The 16,451-nt window shown below is 40.0% G+C and overlaps 1 protein-coding gene across 6 annotated transcripts in view; it reads left to right on the top strand.

Moving 5' to 3' along the window:
• TP63 (tumor protein p63) overlaps window positions 1-16,451 on the top strand; it is a 150,457-nt gene that overhangs the window by 113,443 nt on the left and 20,563 nt on the right. For 3 of the 6 annotated variants that reach the window (XM_027775018.1, XM_006156721.2, XM_027775020.1), the window contains exons 3-8: window positions 5,584-5,770; window positions 8,640-8,755; window positions 9,655-9,764; window positions 10,716-10,852; window positions 12,592-12,674; window positions 15,274-15,410. In XM_027775018.1, the coding sequence (XP_027630819.1) occupies window positions 5,584-5,770; window positions 8,640-8,755; window positions 9,655-9,764; window positions 10,716-10,852; window positions 12,592-12,674; window positions 15,274-15,410 (770 nt within the window). The remainder of the gene's footprint in view (window positions 1-5,583; window positions 5,771-8,639; window positions 8,756-9,654; window positions 9,765-10,715; window positions 10,853-12,591; window positions 12,675-15,273; window positions 15,411-16,451) is intronic. The other 3 variants (XM_027775019.1, XM_006156722.2, XM_027775021.1) reach the window with 1 other exon arrangement.

Genomic DNA, 16,451 nt, shown 5'->3' with positions numbered 1-16,451 from the left:
GTATAGTATCCTCAACTGGACTGATGTGAAGCATATTCATGTTAGGAAAATTCACTTTACAAGCTAAGTGATGTATAGTGATTGAATGTATAAAATTACATAAAATATACATAACAAATAAGGAAAAGGTGTTAATGATTGTGATGATGTACATACACTTAAATAGTGTGTTTCTCAAGCCACCAGTTCTACAAATTGAACTGTGCAGTCAGCCATGTGGATTCCAGCTGCTTTAACCACCATGCCACTGGCTGTTCTGAAAAGAAGAAAGAAGAACTGAGTATGTAAGCATGTAAGTTGAAAGGGCTCACCAATTTCCAAGTAATTTCAGTAATAATTTTTGAAAGACATAGAAACACTATAACTTTTTTAAAAAACAAAAATGAAAAAAAATCCTATAAGGAAGTAGAGAAAAATAAGCAACTGATTTAATTTAAAGAAAGAAAATTCAGATTGGCCTTAGACTTTTCTGTATCATTAAAATGTACATTGGTACAATTATCCTTTTTCAGGAGACCCTCTAAAATTGATCTATGTACTAAAGATTTATGCACTTAAAAGTGCAAAAACAATTTTTAGGGAAAAAATAATGAAATTGAGAGTCAGATTACCCTCATTTCAAGGCTTGCTATAAAGTTAGAATATTCCAGATAATTTGAAATTGATATGATGGGCATATAGATCAATCAAAAAGAAGAAAGAATCCTGATAAACCTCTGAGCACAGATGGACAATTTCCATGTTCAAAAACAGATACCAAGAAAAGATTCCAATATTATTTTCAGCAAGTGGTGCTGGAACAATTGGATATCTGCTAAAAGGAAGAAAATTTTGACCATTACTACACCATGTATTACAAATAATTGAAAAATATATATAGTCCTAAAAATAAGAGCTAAGACTCTAAACCTTCTTGAAGAAAACAAAATCCTTTGAAGATTGGGTTAGGCCAAGATATCATAGAATACAAAAAGCAAGAGCCTTAAAGGCAAAATCTTAATAATTCCTCACAATTTATTGTTTTAGGAAATGACATAAAAACATGTTAAAAGGCAAACCGTGGACAGGAATAAAAGATATTTAAAAATTATATTTGTTAAAGGAATGTATCCAGAATACTCTTCTAACTTAAACTAAGAATATAAGAAGCCCAATTAAAAATACTTTAAAAGTACAATTTGAATAAACACTTTAAAAAGAATTCCAAATAAGTACATAAAAATAGTATGAAAATATGCTACATACATGCCCAAATGGCATGAATTATTAAGAATTGATAATACCAAGTGCTGGCAAGAATGCAAAGCCCTTGTGTGTTGTGGACGGCAGTGTGAAATGGCACAGTCTCTTTGCAACATAGTTCAGCAGCTTCTTAGAAAGTTGTCTACATTTAATAATAACCCTCCTAGGTATTAATTCAAAAAATTAAAACATATCCTCATGAAGATGCACAATGAGGGTTCATAGTAGCTCTAGTTATAATAGAGAATAACAGAAAATAATTGGTACATTCATAAATAATGAAATTGTACTCAAATATGAAATGGGGTGCTGACAAATGTAAAAACAATGATGATTCTACAAAGCAATGTCACATAAGATTATATTATTCCATTTATATAACGTTCTGGAAAGCTAAAACTAATGTAAGAGAAAATGGGTACGTGATTGCCTGGGATCAGTGGTGAGGGAGGGGATTAGCTGCAAAAGGGTAAAAAAAAATAATCTGTGCGTGCATATGTGTGCATGTGAAGTAGTCTATATCTGTATCATGGTAGTGGTTAGGCAACTGTGTACGTGTGTCATAAACTTTACCCTTAAAAGTTGATGTATTCTGAGCCAGCTCCATGGCCTGCTGATTAAGGCAGCCAGAATCCACATGGGTGACCATGTGGTGTGAGTCCTGACCCCATTGGCTTGAGAAAAATGCTGGATACATGTGCTTCTATGCATGCTCAGAATCCTGAGAGGAGAAAGAAATGGAGGGGAAAGGATTGTATGAGTATGGGGTTCTTTCTTACTTTCCCTCTCTGTTTCTCTCTGAAAAGCACACGTAAAAGACAAAAAAGAATTTGGCCCCAAAATTAAAGAATCCTAAGTCAATGTTGAGAACCAATTTAAAAGTGAATTTCAGAAATCTCAGAATGAAAGAAAGACCTTTAAAGAAGACATGTGTTCAAATTTGCAGCCTCTCCTGACTTAGGGTGTTTAAAAACCTTGGCATAAATTCTTTGTGATCTTCTGGAGGCCGAGAAAAGGGGAGCTGAAGAGAAAGGCTGATGGGTAAGGGAAAAGGCGAGTTGGCAAGTGTAAGGAATTATTAGTGCACTGTAGGTCAGAGAGACTGAATTCAGTACTGAACAAAATACTAAACATCATCGCAGCACTGATTTGCAAACAATAAAGCAAGTCACAGAGAGTTGAGCTTGTAAGGAACCTATCCTTCCAGACATCTTTAGTCTCTCTAATTACTGAATGGCAGGCCTGGGAGTTTAACCAGAAGCAGTAAATTTAATGTATATTGGCACTGGTCAGATATTTTGATGTAGTCAAACATGAAACCCTCATCACCAAAACTGCAAAATCTGGTCTACATACCAGATACAGTTTTCACTGGGAAGATATCTACATTGCTCTGGCATTGTGTAGAGTGGCAGAGAAACAGGAGTGTTCCAGGTGGGGAATAGCATGTCTGAATTGTGCGTGACCAATGTATGGTGTTTTGGACAATTTGGCATGTAAAAGTTCATATGGGTGGAACACGGAATGTGAAGTGCGGGTAGTTGGTGCACAGAGATGGGAAACAGAACCAGAATACAAAAGGCCTTCTAAAGTCCTCAATATACTATCTTAAGGAACAGGGCCATATTCTTGAATTCCCCAGAGCCACAGTGGCAGTATTGACAGATAGCTGGCACCCGAGGGCAGGCTAGCTTGCTCCTGGCTCAGGGGTTTTCATCTCTGTAATTTGCTGCCTCTCCCTGCCATGAAATGAATAAACATTATACTGAGAAATAAGAAAAAACTGCTGTTGTTACAAAAACTATTTTTGAGCTCCATTTTAAAGTTAGAAAAGATTGTATATATTCTAAATTGATTCAGAAAAGAGCCACAGTGAAATTAGAAAAATCTAAGTACAAAGCTTCGCATTGCCCAACTAAGAGAATGGAGAGTGCAGAATTGTTGTCCCAGGACGAGGCCACTAACTGGTTGCAGAGCTGCTCTTCGGTGTGACCTCAGGCAGGACCTCTCAGTGCTTTAATTATCTTATCTATAAAATGGGGATAATTCAGGTCCATTATCTATTATCTGCAATTTTGAAATTCAAAGAGCTCTGAAAACCAAAGGGGGGGTTTGTTTTGATTTCCCAAATTTGTGCTAAACACATTTGGCTGTGAAACCCAGCCTGAAATATGAGACTTTATAGTTGTTTCCCAGTGATTCTGAATATTCATGAATTCTGCAAAAAATGTTCATGATTGGTGGTGGGTCTTCCCTGAATCCTGCTGGAGGTGTTTATAGTATATGCTCTATGAACTTTGCTCTCTTTCTAAACTCTAAACAGTTGTGGATTCTGAAGCTTCTGGCCCCAGGGATCTCAGATAACAGGCTGTCTACCTGTAATACCTTTCTCTTAGGGTTATGTGAAAATGAAATTTCTTACAGCTTAACTCAGTAAATGATGAAGCTACTTAAACTCAGAAATTAGATTTCTCACCCCATCCCTGAGAATGAGTGAGGATTAGTAGTAATGATGCCTGTGTCTTAGGACTTTTATATCTTAGTCTGTCAAGCTTGATTTATAGTATATCAATTATTGACATGGAATGTTTCTCCTAAGAAACTGTCCTACTCTGAAACTTATCTCTCCTTTTCTTTTTTTTTTCTCCTCGCAATCTTTACATACTTGGAAAGATGCCTTTCTTGCCTTCAGGTGTTAGCTGACAGACTTCTTTTTCAGTCGTCTTTTTTAAAGTTCGTCTTATGAAACTCATGTTTAGATTATGTACTATATATTTTCTAACTGAAACACAATGGATATTCCTATTTTCTTTGAGCTCTCAAGATGTACAAAACAATGTGTTTGTAAAGTCATAGGTGAAAACACAAAAGCAAAACTGTCCACCTAGATTTCATTCAATATTTCCCAAGAAAAATTTTAGTTTTGTGGTTGATTTTTGGCACGTTTCCTGTTTCTTCAAGCTACATAAAACCCTTCTGCTGTGTCTAATCCTTGGCCTGTGGGCATGGCAGACTTATTTTGCAATCCCCTTTTGACATTGGAAAATTGTTAACTGAACATTTTATATACTGAAAAACTTGGAAGAAAAAAATATTATATAAATAAATACTTAATTTCAAAAGACTTAAAGCAATGATTTGATATATGCTTTTTGGTGGAATATTTGCCTTTAGTGAGAGTTGGGATGGAACATATCAATAATGAGTCTTCTTGCTGCTCTGACTCCTCCAGCTGCCAGCTTGTGATTTGTGAGTGTAACCCATGTGTGTGTGTGTGTGTGTGTGTGTGTGTGTTTGTATACAGCTACTAGGTGCCCTACTCTTGCTCGACAAGTCTAGAACCTGGATGGTTTCACCTCAGCATCAGAGTAGGAATAGAGTGATGGGGCATCGATCCAATGAAAGGGGGTAGGGAGTGATCCGGTTTAACACAGTGTAAGGATTAGAATGCAGACATTCTGTTCTGATTCAGAGATGGGAAGGGGAAGCAACACAGAATAGGACCTTTTTTTTTTCGATCTGATACCAAATTGCATGCCTTCTCTACCTTATTTTGCCAATTCTGCCACCAATTATCACCACACTGAAGAAGGAAGAGTAAGAAGGGAGTTTCACCCATATGTGAGTGAAAAGATCTGCAGCTGGATCCTTTAGATTCCATGATCAGCTATATGGTACATTAGGCCTGTCATGTAGGGGAGGTTAGGACCAACTGGCTTCCTTTCATTCATTGTCTTACACTATGACATTAGCAGATAAGTACTGTCTTCAGAGGAATTCTTTCTTTGTCATTTTCTAGCATGTTGACCTCATGTAAAATGTCTTTACTCTGCTAGATATTCCATCTTTAAAAAAACTCCATGAACGCTAATTCTTAAGAGTCTCCCTCAAGTATTTTGAGGTCGGGATTAATTATAATCTGCTAAGCAGGAAGCTTTCTTTATGGTTTGCTGTTTATCATCACTCAGTATATAACAAGTTCATTTTCCCACTCAGTTTCTATGAAGCTTCTCATGATAGTCATCATTAAAACCTTTCAGATCCTCAGTTTCTTCATCCTAAAGAGAAGATAAAGGAAATAATGGCATAATGTGTCTTGATAAATGTATGACCTTTAGTAAACATAGGCTTCTATTTAAAATTTAAAACGACTAATTTGATTAAGGAATGTAACTTCCTGTAATAACATTACCATATGTCACACGTGCGGCAGCCAATGGGAAACATGCAGCTATGAAGACTATAAATAGTAGACCTATTTTCATTGTTCTGACTTGGAACGTAATGGTATTTCCTGTTGGTTCTCTCCTTTTCTCCTCCACCAACCTCATCTCTAAGCAGTATTCCACAGAACTGAAGAAACTGTACTGCCAGATTGCAAAGACGTGCCCCATCCAGATCAAGGTGATGACTTCGCCTCCTCAGGGTGCTGTTATCCGTGCCATGCCTGTCTACAAGAAAGCGGAGCATGTCACTGAGGTGGTGAAACGATGCCCAAACCATGAGCTGAGCCGGGAATTCAATGAGGGTAAGGAGATATAAATCAACAGCTATTCAGTTAAGCTTGTTGAGGGTAGATATCCTATACGCATTTTTGTTTGAGCTCTACCTAACTGGTTAAGACTTCTGCAACCTGATGATAGCTTAGTCTGCCTTTGGGTTAAGAGTATCTAAGAATAATGCTAAATAAACTTGTGCCTTACACAATGGTTGAATTACTTCATTTTTTAGTTGTAATTGCTAGGTGACCTGGACTGAGTTTTTCTAACCTCTAGTGCTCCTTCCCCTTCTTTCCCCCTAGCCTTTTTAAATGAGAGGTTGTAAGGAGAACAACATGATAGTTATTCTGCTGGGATCAGGCTATGACAGCCTTAGCTTTAGTGCCTTGCCCAGAAAGATTTTTAAGTCTAGGCTTAATGAGATCTGGAAAAGTGAAAAGAGAGCATACAAGGAGCATGAAATAATGAAAAAATACAAGTGGAAAGGGAGAAAGAAGGAAAAAATGAGAATGCAAATAATAATGTTAGAGGAGTAAGTAGAAGATCTGGAATATGAGATAGGTGGACAGTAGAATGAAGAATCAAGAGTCAAGGGTGCAGGTGTCCTGAGGGCCCCTGACAGCTCAGTATTCATGGATAAGCCATACCTCATCTTCTGAGCCTCAGATCCAGCAACTCTGCAGCAGGGGTCACTAGTCTCAAGGGTTCCCTTAGAATTGGTGCTATAGATCTATAGAGGGAGACTAAATAAAAAGTACTGATGGAGCCAGCAGGTGGCATGGTGGTTAAGGCACTAGACACTTTCACATGGCTGATCATGCTTCAAGTCCCAGGCCTGATGGCTTGCTTTCTCACTTTCCCTTTCTTTCTGTGTGTGTCTCACTCTGGTCAAATTAAAATAATGAATGAATAAATAATTTTTTTAAAAAAAGAAAGAATATTGAAAAGTGGAAAGGAGGGACCAGCAGTTAGTGTAATGGCTATGTTGCTGACTCCCACGCAGTCGACCGCGGTTCGAGTTCCGGACCCGGTGGCTTAAACTCACGCCGGGCGCATGTGCGTGTGTGCCCAAGATCCCAAGAGGAGAATGGAGGAGAAGGAATTGTGGCATGGACATCCCCCCATGGGGGGGGGGATTTCTAATTTTTGTCTTTCTGCCTTTCTCTGTCTGTCTGGTGAGCACCTGCGCCCTATAGCAAAAACCTCTCCAAAAAAGGGAAAAAATACAAAAAGAAATGTGGAAAGGAAAACAGGAGCAAGCATGAGAATCACCAAAGAATCATAAGGATGCAAGAATAATGGGAAGTTAGGATGTTTTATAGAAAAACATTAATAATTTAAGAATTGGCAGATGTTAATAGAATATATAGAATGTGTAAATAGGTAGAGACAAAGTGCAAAGAGTGGGATTTTTTTTTTGTAGGAAAGGAAATTTGGGGAAAAATAGATAAGACATTTGTGGGACACAGATATGATTTATTATCTGTTGATGAGGACGTGTATAGCATTCACAACTGGGCTGGACTGAGGTATATATTGTGCTGGGTAAAGTCTCCTTACAATCTAAATGATGTATAGTGATTAAATGCATAAATAATAATAATAAAGAATGTATAGTTAGAATACTAGAATGTAAAGAAAAATTAATGAAGGTAGAAAGAGAATTTATAGAAATTTCAAAGAACACGAAGTCAGATTTCTCACTTGACATAACAACTGATTTTACAGATTAATTTTAGTCTGTCCATACCTTTGTGTCTGTGTCACTTAACAACATACCATAAGGAATATCCCATGTAGATAGGCTCTATACCAGTTTTCCTGACTGCCTGAGTGCTCTTAAGATGACATACTATTTTTTGTTTTCTCATTTTTTTATGTACTACTTTTTTTATGTTGTTTTTAGTTTTGAGCATAATAAATAATGCTATGAAGAATATCTTGATTCACTTACTTGCAAACTTATTGTTTTTAGAGATATTTTTGCTACAGGACATGGGAGCTCGCTGGAGAGACAGAGACAGAGAGACAGAAAGCAAGAAATCACCCCCCAGGGGGGATGGCCACGCCGCAATCCTCATCCTCCATTCTCCTCTTGGGATCTTGGGCACGCACGCACACGCACCTGGAATGAATTTTAAGGCACCGGGTCCAGGCCTCGAACTGCGGTCAACTAAGTTTTAGTTTTGAGCATAATAAATAATGCTATGAAGAATATCTTGATTCACTTACTTGCAAACTTATTGTTTTTAGAGATATTTTTGCTACAGGACATGGGAGCTCGCTGGAGAGACAGAGACAGAGAGACAGAAAGCAAGAAATCACCCCCCAGGGGGGATGGCCACGCCGCAATCCTCATCCTCCATTCTCCTCTTGGGATCTTGGGCACGCACGCACACGCACCTGGAATGAATTTTAAGGCACCGGGTCCAGGCCTCGAACTGCGGTCAACTAAGTGGGAGTCCAGTGATGTACCCATTATGCCATTTGCTGGTCCCTACTTTTAAACTTTTGACAAGCTGTTTTTATAGAATGACTAAAAGTGAAGAACAACTTGATGACTCCCAGTCCTTGACGCAGCGTCTTGTTTTTGGAGTTCCACCAAATGTCACAATTTTGTAAGACGCAAAACTTTACCTAGGTTCTTTATAAAACTTGCTTCTCTTTTCTTGTCCCCAACTTGGGGCTGCTCCTTTAAATATAGATGTGTATTCCCCCTTTCTGTTGCATAAAAGTTGAAATACCTTCATGTATCACAGATCCGGCAACAGAATCGGTTTTTCTTTTCAAGGATGGATGTTTCCTTTAGTTCACAGACAATCTGTCCATGCAGTTCCATTTAGTTTTCTTTACTGTGTGACATAGGAACTAACCGTTTTGTCATTTTCTGTTCTGCAGGACAGATTGCCCCTCCTAGTCATTTGATTCGAGTAGAAGGGAACAGCCATGCCCAATATGTGGAAGACCCCATCACAGGACGACAGAGCGTGCTGGTACCTTATGAGCCACCCCAGGTAAAAAACAAAGCAAGCAAGCAAACAAACTATGTATACACACGTGCCCACACACATATGTACATGATACTGTGTGGGCACGTGCATATACATACATGCAGACAGGAAGACTTTAGGCAACATTAGTTTGGTGGGAGGGAGGAGTATTCCCAGCATCTTTTACTGTCTTGGTCCATATAGTCAAATATAACATCGTTTTTGTATTTCTTTTCTCCTTTTCCTCTGCGTGCCTCTGCTTAAAAACTTCTAAATATGTACTAAATGGACCTGTTAACATGGCTCTGCTTCAGAGCCTTTAAAATTCTCCTTTGGGGATCCAGAGTGCTATTTATAAAGCAGTATGTACAAGTCTATGTTGTACTATTTATCCGCAAAGGGCACAGATCCTTGGAGCATTGCTGCTCTTTCTGGCAGAGGTTTTTTGTTGTTGTTGTTTGTTTTTTTAGCTCTTACTTGTTACTGATTCTCATGTACAGTCGTGAGTATCAACCTAGCCACAGAAGACTGATTCCAGGATCCTCCCTAAATACCGAAATCCTTCGGACGCTCAAGTCCCCAACAGTTAGTCTTCTGTATCCCTGGTTCCACAGCTGGTCAGCTGTCTGTGTTCTAGCCTCTTTGAATTGGGTTATATGGATCAACTTGCAAATAAACAAGGGCAAATATCAAAGACCTGTTAAGACCTAGTTCACGTACTGTGTTCCATGTTGCGAACATTAAGCTTCCCAGTAGGCGAGGCAGAGGGATCTACAGTGGGCTTCAGAGTTCACCTCGCTGGAAGGAAGCGTATCGCTTCATTGGCAGTGGAGTTCTTTAAACCGCGGGGAGACCTAAAAAGGAAGATCAGTGCAAACCGTTGTTGTTAACACAGTGGTTTTTTTTTTTCCTCCTGTGCTCAGGTTGGCACTGAATTCACGACAGTCTTGTACAATTTCATGTGTAACAGCAGTTGTGTTGGAGGGATGAACCGCCGCCCAATTTTAATCATCGTTACTCTGGAAACCAGAGAGTAAGTGGCATATGTAAGAATTGACATTGTACAAAAACTCATGGGTAGAGGGCAGTGTGAATTAGTATCTGCTTTATCGTTAACTTTGCATGTGCAGCAGAGAGCTATGCTTGATTTTTTTTTTTTCCTTTGTGCTTTAAATCCTTGCTGCATACACTTACATAAAAGATCTGAGAAAGTGGAGACAGAAGAGGGTGGATAAAGGTATGGAGAAAACAAGAGCTGGGAAGGTGTGCAAGTCCCTTCATACCTGAATTCCTGACATTTGACTGGAATTGTTTCTGATTAGACAGTGTTTGTTTTCTACAGCCCCTCAGGCATTTCACAGTTTCTTTGAGTAAGTCTGGGCTGCCTGGGGGGATTTCATCCTGAGACATACACTGGCTTAACTCAAATTTCCTTCAAAATATGTTGCTAAATGCAGCTGTTCAGTTCATGGCTTGGAGATTCTTTGCAGAACAAATGGAATGTTATTTACTAATATTGCTTGTGGCATGAAAGCACTTTCGTGTTCTGCCAAGCGCTTTTGGGTCCATCTTCAGAGCACTGGGACTGAGCTACTAGTGATGGTCAGCTGTGGAAACGGGACTGGGGCAAATTCAGGAACCTTTAAAATTCTTTGAATTTGGGACCAGCAGATGGCGTAATGGTTATGTTGCTGGACCCCCCGCATGGCAGATCACGGTTTGAGTCCTCGTCCTGATGGCTTGAAACTCACACCGGGCGTGTGTGTGTGTGTGTGTGTGTGTGTGTACACGTGTGCACAAGCGTGCCCAAAATCTCAAGAGGAGAAGGGAGAAGAGCTTGTGGCATGGCATCCCCTCCTAGGGAGTGATTTCTTGCTTTCTGTTTCTCTGTCTCTCCAGCAAGTGCACACGCCCTATAGCAAAAATCTCTCTTAAAAATTTTTTGGAGTTTAACCCTTTTCTTCTTATCTTCCCTAATTCTTAGTGGGCAAGTCCTGGGCCGACGGTGTTTCGAGGCCCGGATCTGTGCTTGCCCAGGAAGAGACAGGAAGGCAGATGAAGACAGCATCAGAAAGCAGCAGGTTTCGGACAGCTCAAAGAACGGCGATGGTACGAAGCGCCGTAAGTAGATGTAGTAGCCACGGGTGGGGTTGGCTGCGTCTCTGAGGGTGGGGATGGGTGATAATGCAGAAGCTGCACCATAACAGCTGGGAGCTTTAATGACGTGCAGCCCCAAAGCCACTGGGAATAAGCCGAGCGTCGATGGAGGTGCTGCAATGGACTCCAGGTGGGCACTGCCACTTTCCAAGCAGTCGTTGTGAGGGGTTCTTAGTGCGGGGGCAGAAGGGGACTTTCCTGCAGGTAACATCAGCATCCTCTGAAAACTGGGGAGAAGTGCGAATTCGTAGGCTCTGGACTTTTATCAGAAACTTCGTAAGACCCAGCAACTGATGCTTAGCAAGCCCGCCAGGTGTTCCTACTGCCCGCTGAAGTTTGAGAACCAGTATCTCAGCCTCCTGGTGTCAGTTATCTTTCTGTTATCAACGTGAGGCTAAAGCAGCATCCGCCCATCTGATTAGTCTCTGGAAACAGTGACATTTATGATGTATTTCACAAAGCACAGCTGGCTGTGGGTGCAGAACTGGGTTTCACTGAGTCTTGATTTAACATGGATGTAAAGTCTTGGGGCTTCAACTACCTCACTGTCTGTTTTGTTTTGTTTTTGTTTGTTTTAAGACAAAACTCTTTTTTAAGCAGCCTTTTGAAAATGAAATACTTCAAGGAACCTACAGTGCAAAATAAATGAAAGCAGAGCTGCTCCAGTTGAAGGGGCTGGGGACTGGGGTGGGCTGTAGGCCATCATCCACCAACCATCCCTTGCTATGAGATACATTTCTCTAGTCCTGGAACTCCAGGTCACACAGTCTGAAAATCCTTATCTACATGCATTTCTAACTGGTGGGGGCATTTTATTTTAGAAGATACTTCCCACAGGCCTGATATCACTGCAGGTATTTCAAAGCCCCGCATACTATGTATGACTTATTTTATGAAAAAGGTTTCATCCTGTCAGTACTCAGAATAAATAGAAATTATATGGTGTTTCATATCACCGTCAACTTCTAGCTGTTCAGTTGAATATGCTTCTCCTTTTAGGCTCTTTTTAAAAAATCTCTAATCATTCCTCAAAAATCATATAAAAATGATGAAACATTATACATATGAGTGTGTTTATATGAGTCCATTCTAATTTTACTCTCACATCTTCCTGGCAGCATGGTTCCTAAACGCTTCCCTGAGCACACCAGTTACCTACAAACTAATGACTTTCAGAAAGAATAAAAACAAATTGAATTTTTGGTAGAAAGATAATCTCTAGACCCTGGATCCTTAGGAATTTGTAAATCATTAATTCACTATTTTAGTGTTACCAAGGCAACCTCTACACCTCATGCTCCCTCCTTAGAAGGTGACGGTTCTGAAAACAAAAATGCAAAGTCTGATCCTCCTCCTCCCATTCATAACTCTTCACGGACTCACACTAGCAAGGCACAGGTTTCCTGCAGCATTACTTAAGCCAAAAGCCATTTCCCAGCATCCCAAATTTCTTTAATTCACTTATTCATCCCCCCTCCCCCCAGCCTCGTTATTGCTATGATGACACTTCACGTGGAAGCAATCATCTCCAATTAAATAGATTCTTAGGACTAGCATCTGTAACCTCACAGGAGTTGCTGGTGCTCCTATCTGTTTAATATGTGTTATTAAATATTATTACTATTTAATTGTGAAATATGTGTAATTAGCATCCTTGCTTCAGAAATGTTCCCAGGATGACACTTGTGCCTCTCCTTTACCAGCTTTTCGTCAGAACACACATGGCATCCAGATGACATCCATCAAGAAACGAAGATCCCCAGATGATGAGCTGTTATACTTACCAGTGAGTTGGCCGCGGGTGTTTATGGCTGCTTCGTTTCACCCCTTCTTGAGTGAGCTCTCATTATATGGTCATCTTTCAGCTATCGATAGCTAAAAGGCAGTGTCTCAGTCAGTTGGGACTGTTACAACTAAGTACCATAGATTTATAAATGACATGAATGTAATTCTCACCACTCTGGAGGCTGGAAGTCTGAGATTAAGATGCCCGCCAGGCCAGCGTCTAGTGAGGGACCCTCTTCTAAGTAGCAAACAGCCATTGTCTTCATGTATCCTCAGATGGCACAAAGAGGGTTAGAGAGCTCTCTAGGGTCTCTTTATAAGGGCTCTAATCTCACTCAGGAGGGCTCCATCGCCATGACACGGATCACCTCCCAAAGGCCCACTTCCTGATACCATCATATCGGCAGTTATGATTTCAACCTAAGAATTGCTGGTGGGACCCATTTAGTCGATTCTAGTGGTCGGGGGCTAGTGAGAAAAAGAAGAATTTTTTGTTGAAAAGCCAGACAATTATCTTTTTCCTTTGCAGTTTTACTGGTGTGAACTGTGCTCCTTACCTACTCACCCAAGCAAAGCTCCCCTCCTAAGGAATTTTTATATAGCAATTATATAGAATTGAATGTGACCTATTTTAGGGAATGCTATCAAGAAAGCTAAGCAAGGCACAATCCTCAGTTATTAGTGAATGGCCAGAAAGCTGGGCCAGTTATTAAATAAGATGATCCTTCACTCCTCCATTGCCCTCCTGAGGTCACTAATGAGGTCACTTTATTAGTCTATGTTTGCAGTTCATTGAATTCTTCTAAGGTTAGGTCTTTGCCATCGAGAGAGGCAGTAAGGTTTGGTGACCAATAGAGACCTTGATGCCATTTAAACTGACAAAAGATAAAGGCAAGCAGGCCCAAGAGATCTGTGAGCTAGTGCCCTGGGATTGAAGGTAAAGCAACTCAACAGGTCTGGGTGTGCCATGTCTTTCCCCACCTTCTTCAAGCTCTGCCAAAGAGACTATCGGTGGACCAATCAGACAGTGAGTTACTTGAGTCTCAGTGTCTTGTTTCTTAGGAAAAAAGTCTGACATTAGATAGACCTAGAAAAGGACACTTATTTACAGCATGAGAGCTGAAGCAAGAATACAGAGTATCTCTTTGTTCAACCTCACGTGGAAATTGCATATGGCTTGTGACCTCTAAGTAAAACATTACCTTGATTTACTAAATACTCCAAAACACATAGTGTGCTTACAGCTAATAAGAGAGGAGCTCCTTGAAAAGATCATTTTAAATCTGTCCTCATCAAGGGGAGATATCTTGTAATGAGTGACTTCTTAAGTGAAGAATTAACCAAAGTGAAGTATATGTGGAGGGTGAAATTCTAGTTGGTATTATTTGGTTTTTGTTGAGTGGCAAATGTGCTAGACCCTGCAACTCCAGAGCTTGTTAGGACACCAGTCTTTACGTTCAAACAGCTTGCTTTCTACTGAGGACACAGAGAGGATGAGGAAAGGAGTACGGCAATAGAGGCAGGCATGGAGCTGTGGGAGCACACCAAAGGACCCGTGATAGAGATGAGAGAGAGTAAGGAAACGCTTCTGAGAGAAGAGGTCCCAGCCTGGGACGACGAGTAGGAGTCAACTCAACCAAAGACAAAGACGACCTTTCCTTCTTTTCTGAAGTCTTACAAATTCTGTCTCTTATACTCAGGGTGGAGACTAGGGTGAGGCAGGTAAAGTGCATAGGGTGGATAAGTTAAATAGGCATTCACTCTCTGCCTTGCCTCACCCTAGTCCTGGCCCTCCTGCACTTTTTAAACCTTTCATGAGATTCTCTTAAAGAGAGAAAATACATTTTATCCTAGCTAAAAAAACTGTTGTCTATCCAGAGATAGAAGTGATGTTAATGCTTTTGTGGTAGTTCTTTTTATACACTTGCTGAAAAAAAAAAACAAAAGCAAACAAACTAGTGTATTAGCGACTACTAAATCATTGCTCTTAGGGGAAATATAAGATTGGGTTTCTATGACCTTATGATCACATTTCATCAACAGATTCATACAAACCTGAAAAATTCTCTTTTAAAAACTTTATTTAAACATACTGTTGGTCCATTAACGTTGACCTGAAGGCCAGTGGCGTTGTAACCTAGGCCTGAATGAAGCTTATATGTATTCTCTCCATAAGGCATAGCTTGCCCTTCTTGCACTTAGAAATGCTACACGGTACTTCGGCATCATACCCAGGAGCCATTTTAAACAACAAAATCACTAACAGAAAGCACAAAAAAAAAAAAAATGCAAAAAAGTATGACGCTAGATAGACCTAGAAAAGGACACTTGTTTACAGCACGAAAGCTGAAGCAAGAAAGCAGAGCATTTCTTTGTTCAGCCTCAGCTGGGACTTCGCACAGGTAACTCGAAGTTTCATAACTCTGCACATGTCTGAGTGACCACAAGGGTGCCAAGAGCGTTGATTTTCCTGTTTCAAGTAAATATTCGCAAGTAGGCAGATTTGCAAGTGTGAAATCGACAAATAATGAAGGATGACTGTACTTTTAACATTTCTACAGCTTCTCCTTTTCCCGTTTCTGTTCTGCTCACTTACACAGGTGAGAGGCCGTGAGACTTACGAGATGCTGTTGAAGATCAAAGAGTCCCTGGAACTCATGCAGTACCTTCCGCAGCACACCATTGAAACCTACAGGCAGCAGCAGCAGCAGCAGCACCAGCACTTACTTCAGAAACAGTGAGTTTGTCAGCGTGGTGTTTTAGGAGGCATGACAAGGTTGATCGTTTGTGTGGGCGATTGGTCGTTGGTGGAGACAACAGGTCCAAAGAGGTTCCAGTGAGCTGGTGTTGCACCCCTTTTTCAGTGCCCGCCTTACACGCATCTTACTGTAATCTTCCCTTTGTGGAATTCTACCGATGTCCTAAAATCAAATCCAAACCACTTCTGGTGAATTACAAAGGGACTCATGCTATCCGGGTTCAGTTCTTTCCAGCTCCATTGCTCTGATCCGTACATATCTATCAGAAAATAATTTTTAGGCTACATTCTATTCTATGACTATAATAATATATACATTTACAAACAAAATCTTTTCCTTGTCCAAATGAATTTTCTTGTCCATATCTGGGGATGCAGCCCATCCACTTTTGGGAATACCACTGTAGACAGATAGAAAATAGGTTTTACTACAGAAGAATTTGTCTCAGTGCTGTGTTAAGTAGGATTCTGGTAGTTAGTGCCTACTCATTGGGAAAACAGGTGCAGGACCAAGCATCATATAAGCATGTGTCAGCATCCCTACTCTAGATCATCTTCCAGCAATACATTTTTTCATAAATTGTGCAAGACTTTGCGGCCATACTAGCATATACATACAAGTCATTTATATGTTAAGTTTCACCTTGACTCTTGGGTTAATTGTTTTATGACTAACTAGAATAGCTCTTATGAAAGGGCGAGAAGTCGGCCAATCAGGACTCTGTTTATATTTACCTTTGTGTAGTTAAGAATAATCACTTGTTATCTCAATTAAGATATTGCATATGTATTGAAATCATTGGCAGAGTCTCTGTACATAAATGTCAAATGTACATTTGGGCCCACTGGAATAATTTTCACATTGCATTTCACTCTTCAGGTGAAAAGAAATGTAGCCAAAAACGATATTGCCTGAGTCAATAGAAATGCAAATGAACAATTAATAATGATAATTTTTTGATATTTAATTAACTGCTGCTGGGAGATAGCTATGGAAAAGTGTAATAAAGAAGACTCTTT

This window comes from Tupaia chinensis, unplaced genomic scaffold (genome assembly GCF_000334495.1).
Source record: "Tupaia chinensis unplaced genomic scaffold, TupChi_1.0 Scaffold000515_1, whole genome shotgun sequence".
In the NCBI taxonomy this organism is placed as follows: domain Eukaryota; kingdom Metazoa; phylum Chordata; class Mammalia; order Scandentia; family Tupaiidae; genus Tupaia; species Tupaia belangeri.
The sequence above is the reverse complement of the archived record's forward strand: the minus strand, read 5'-3'. Positions and strand labels throughout refer to the sequence as shown.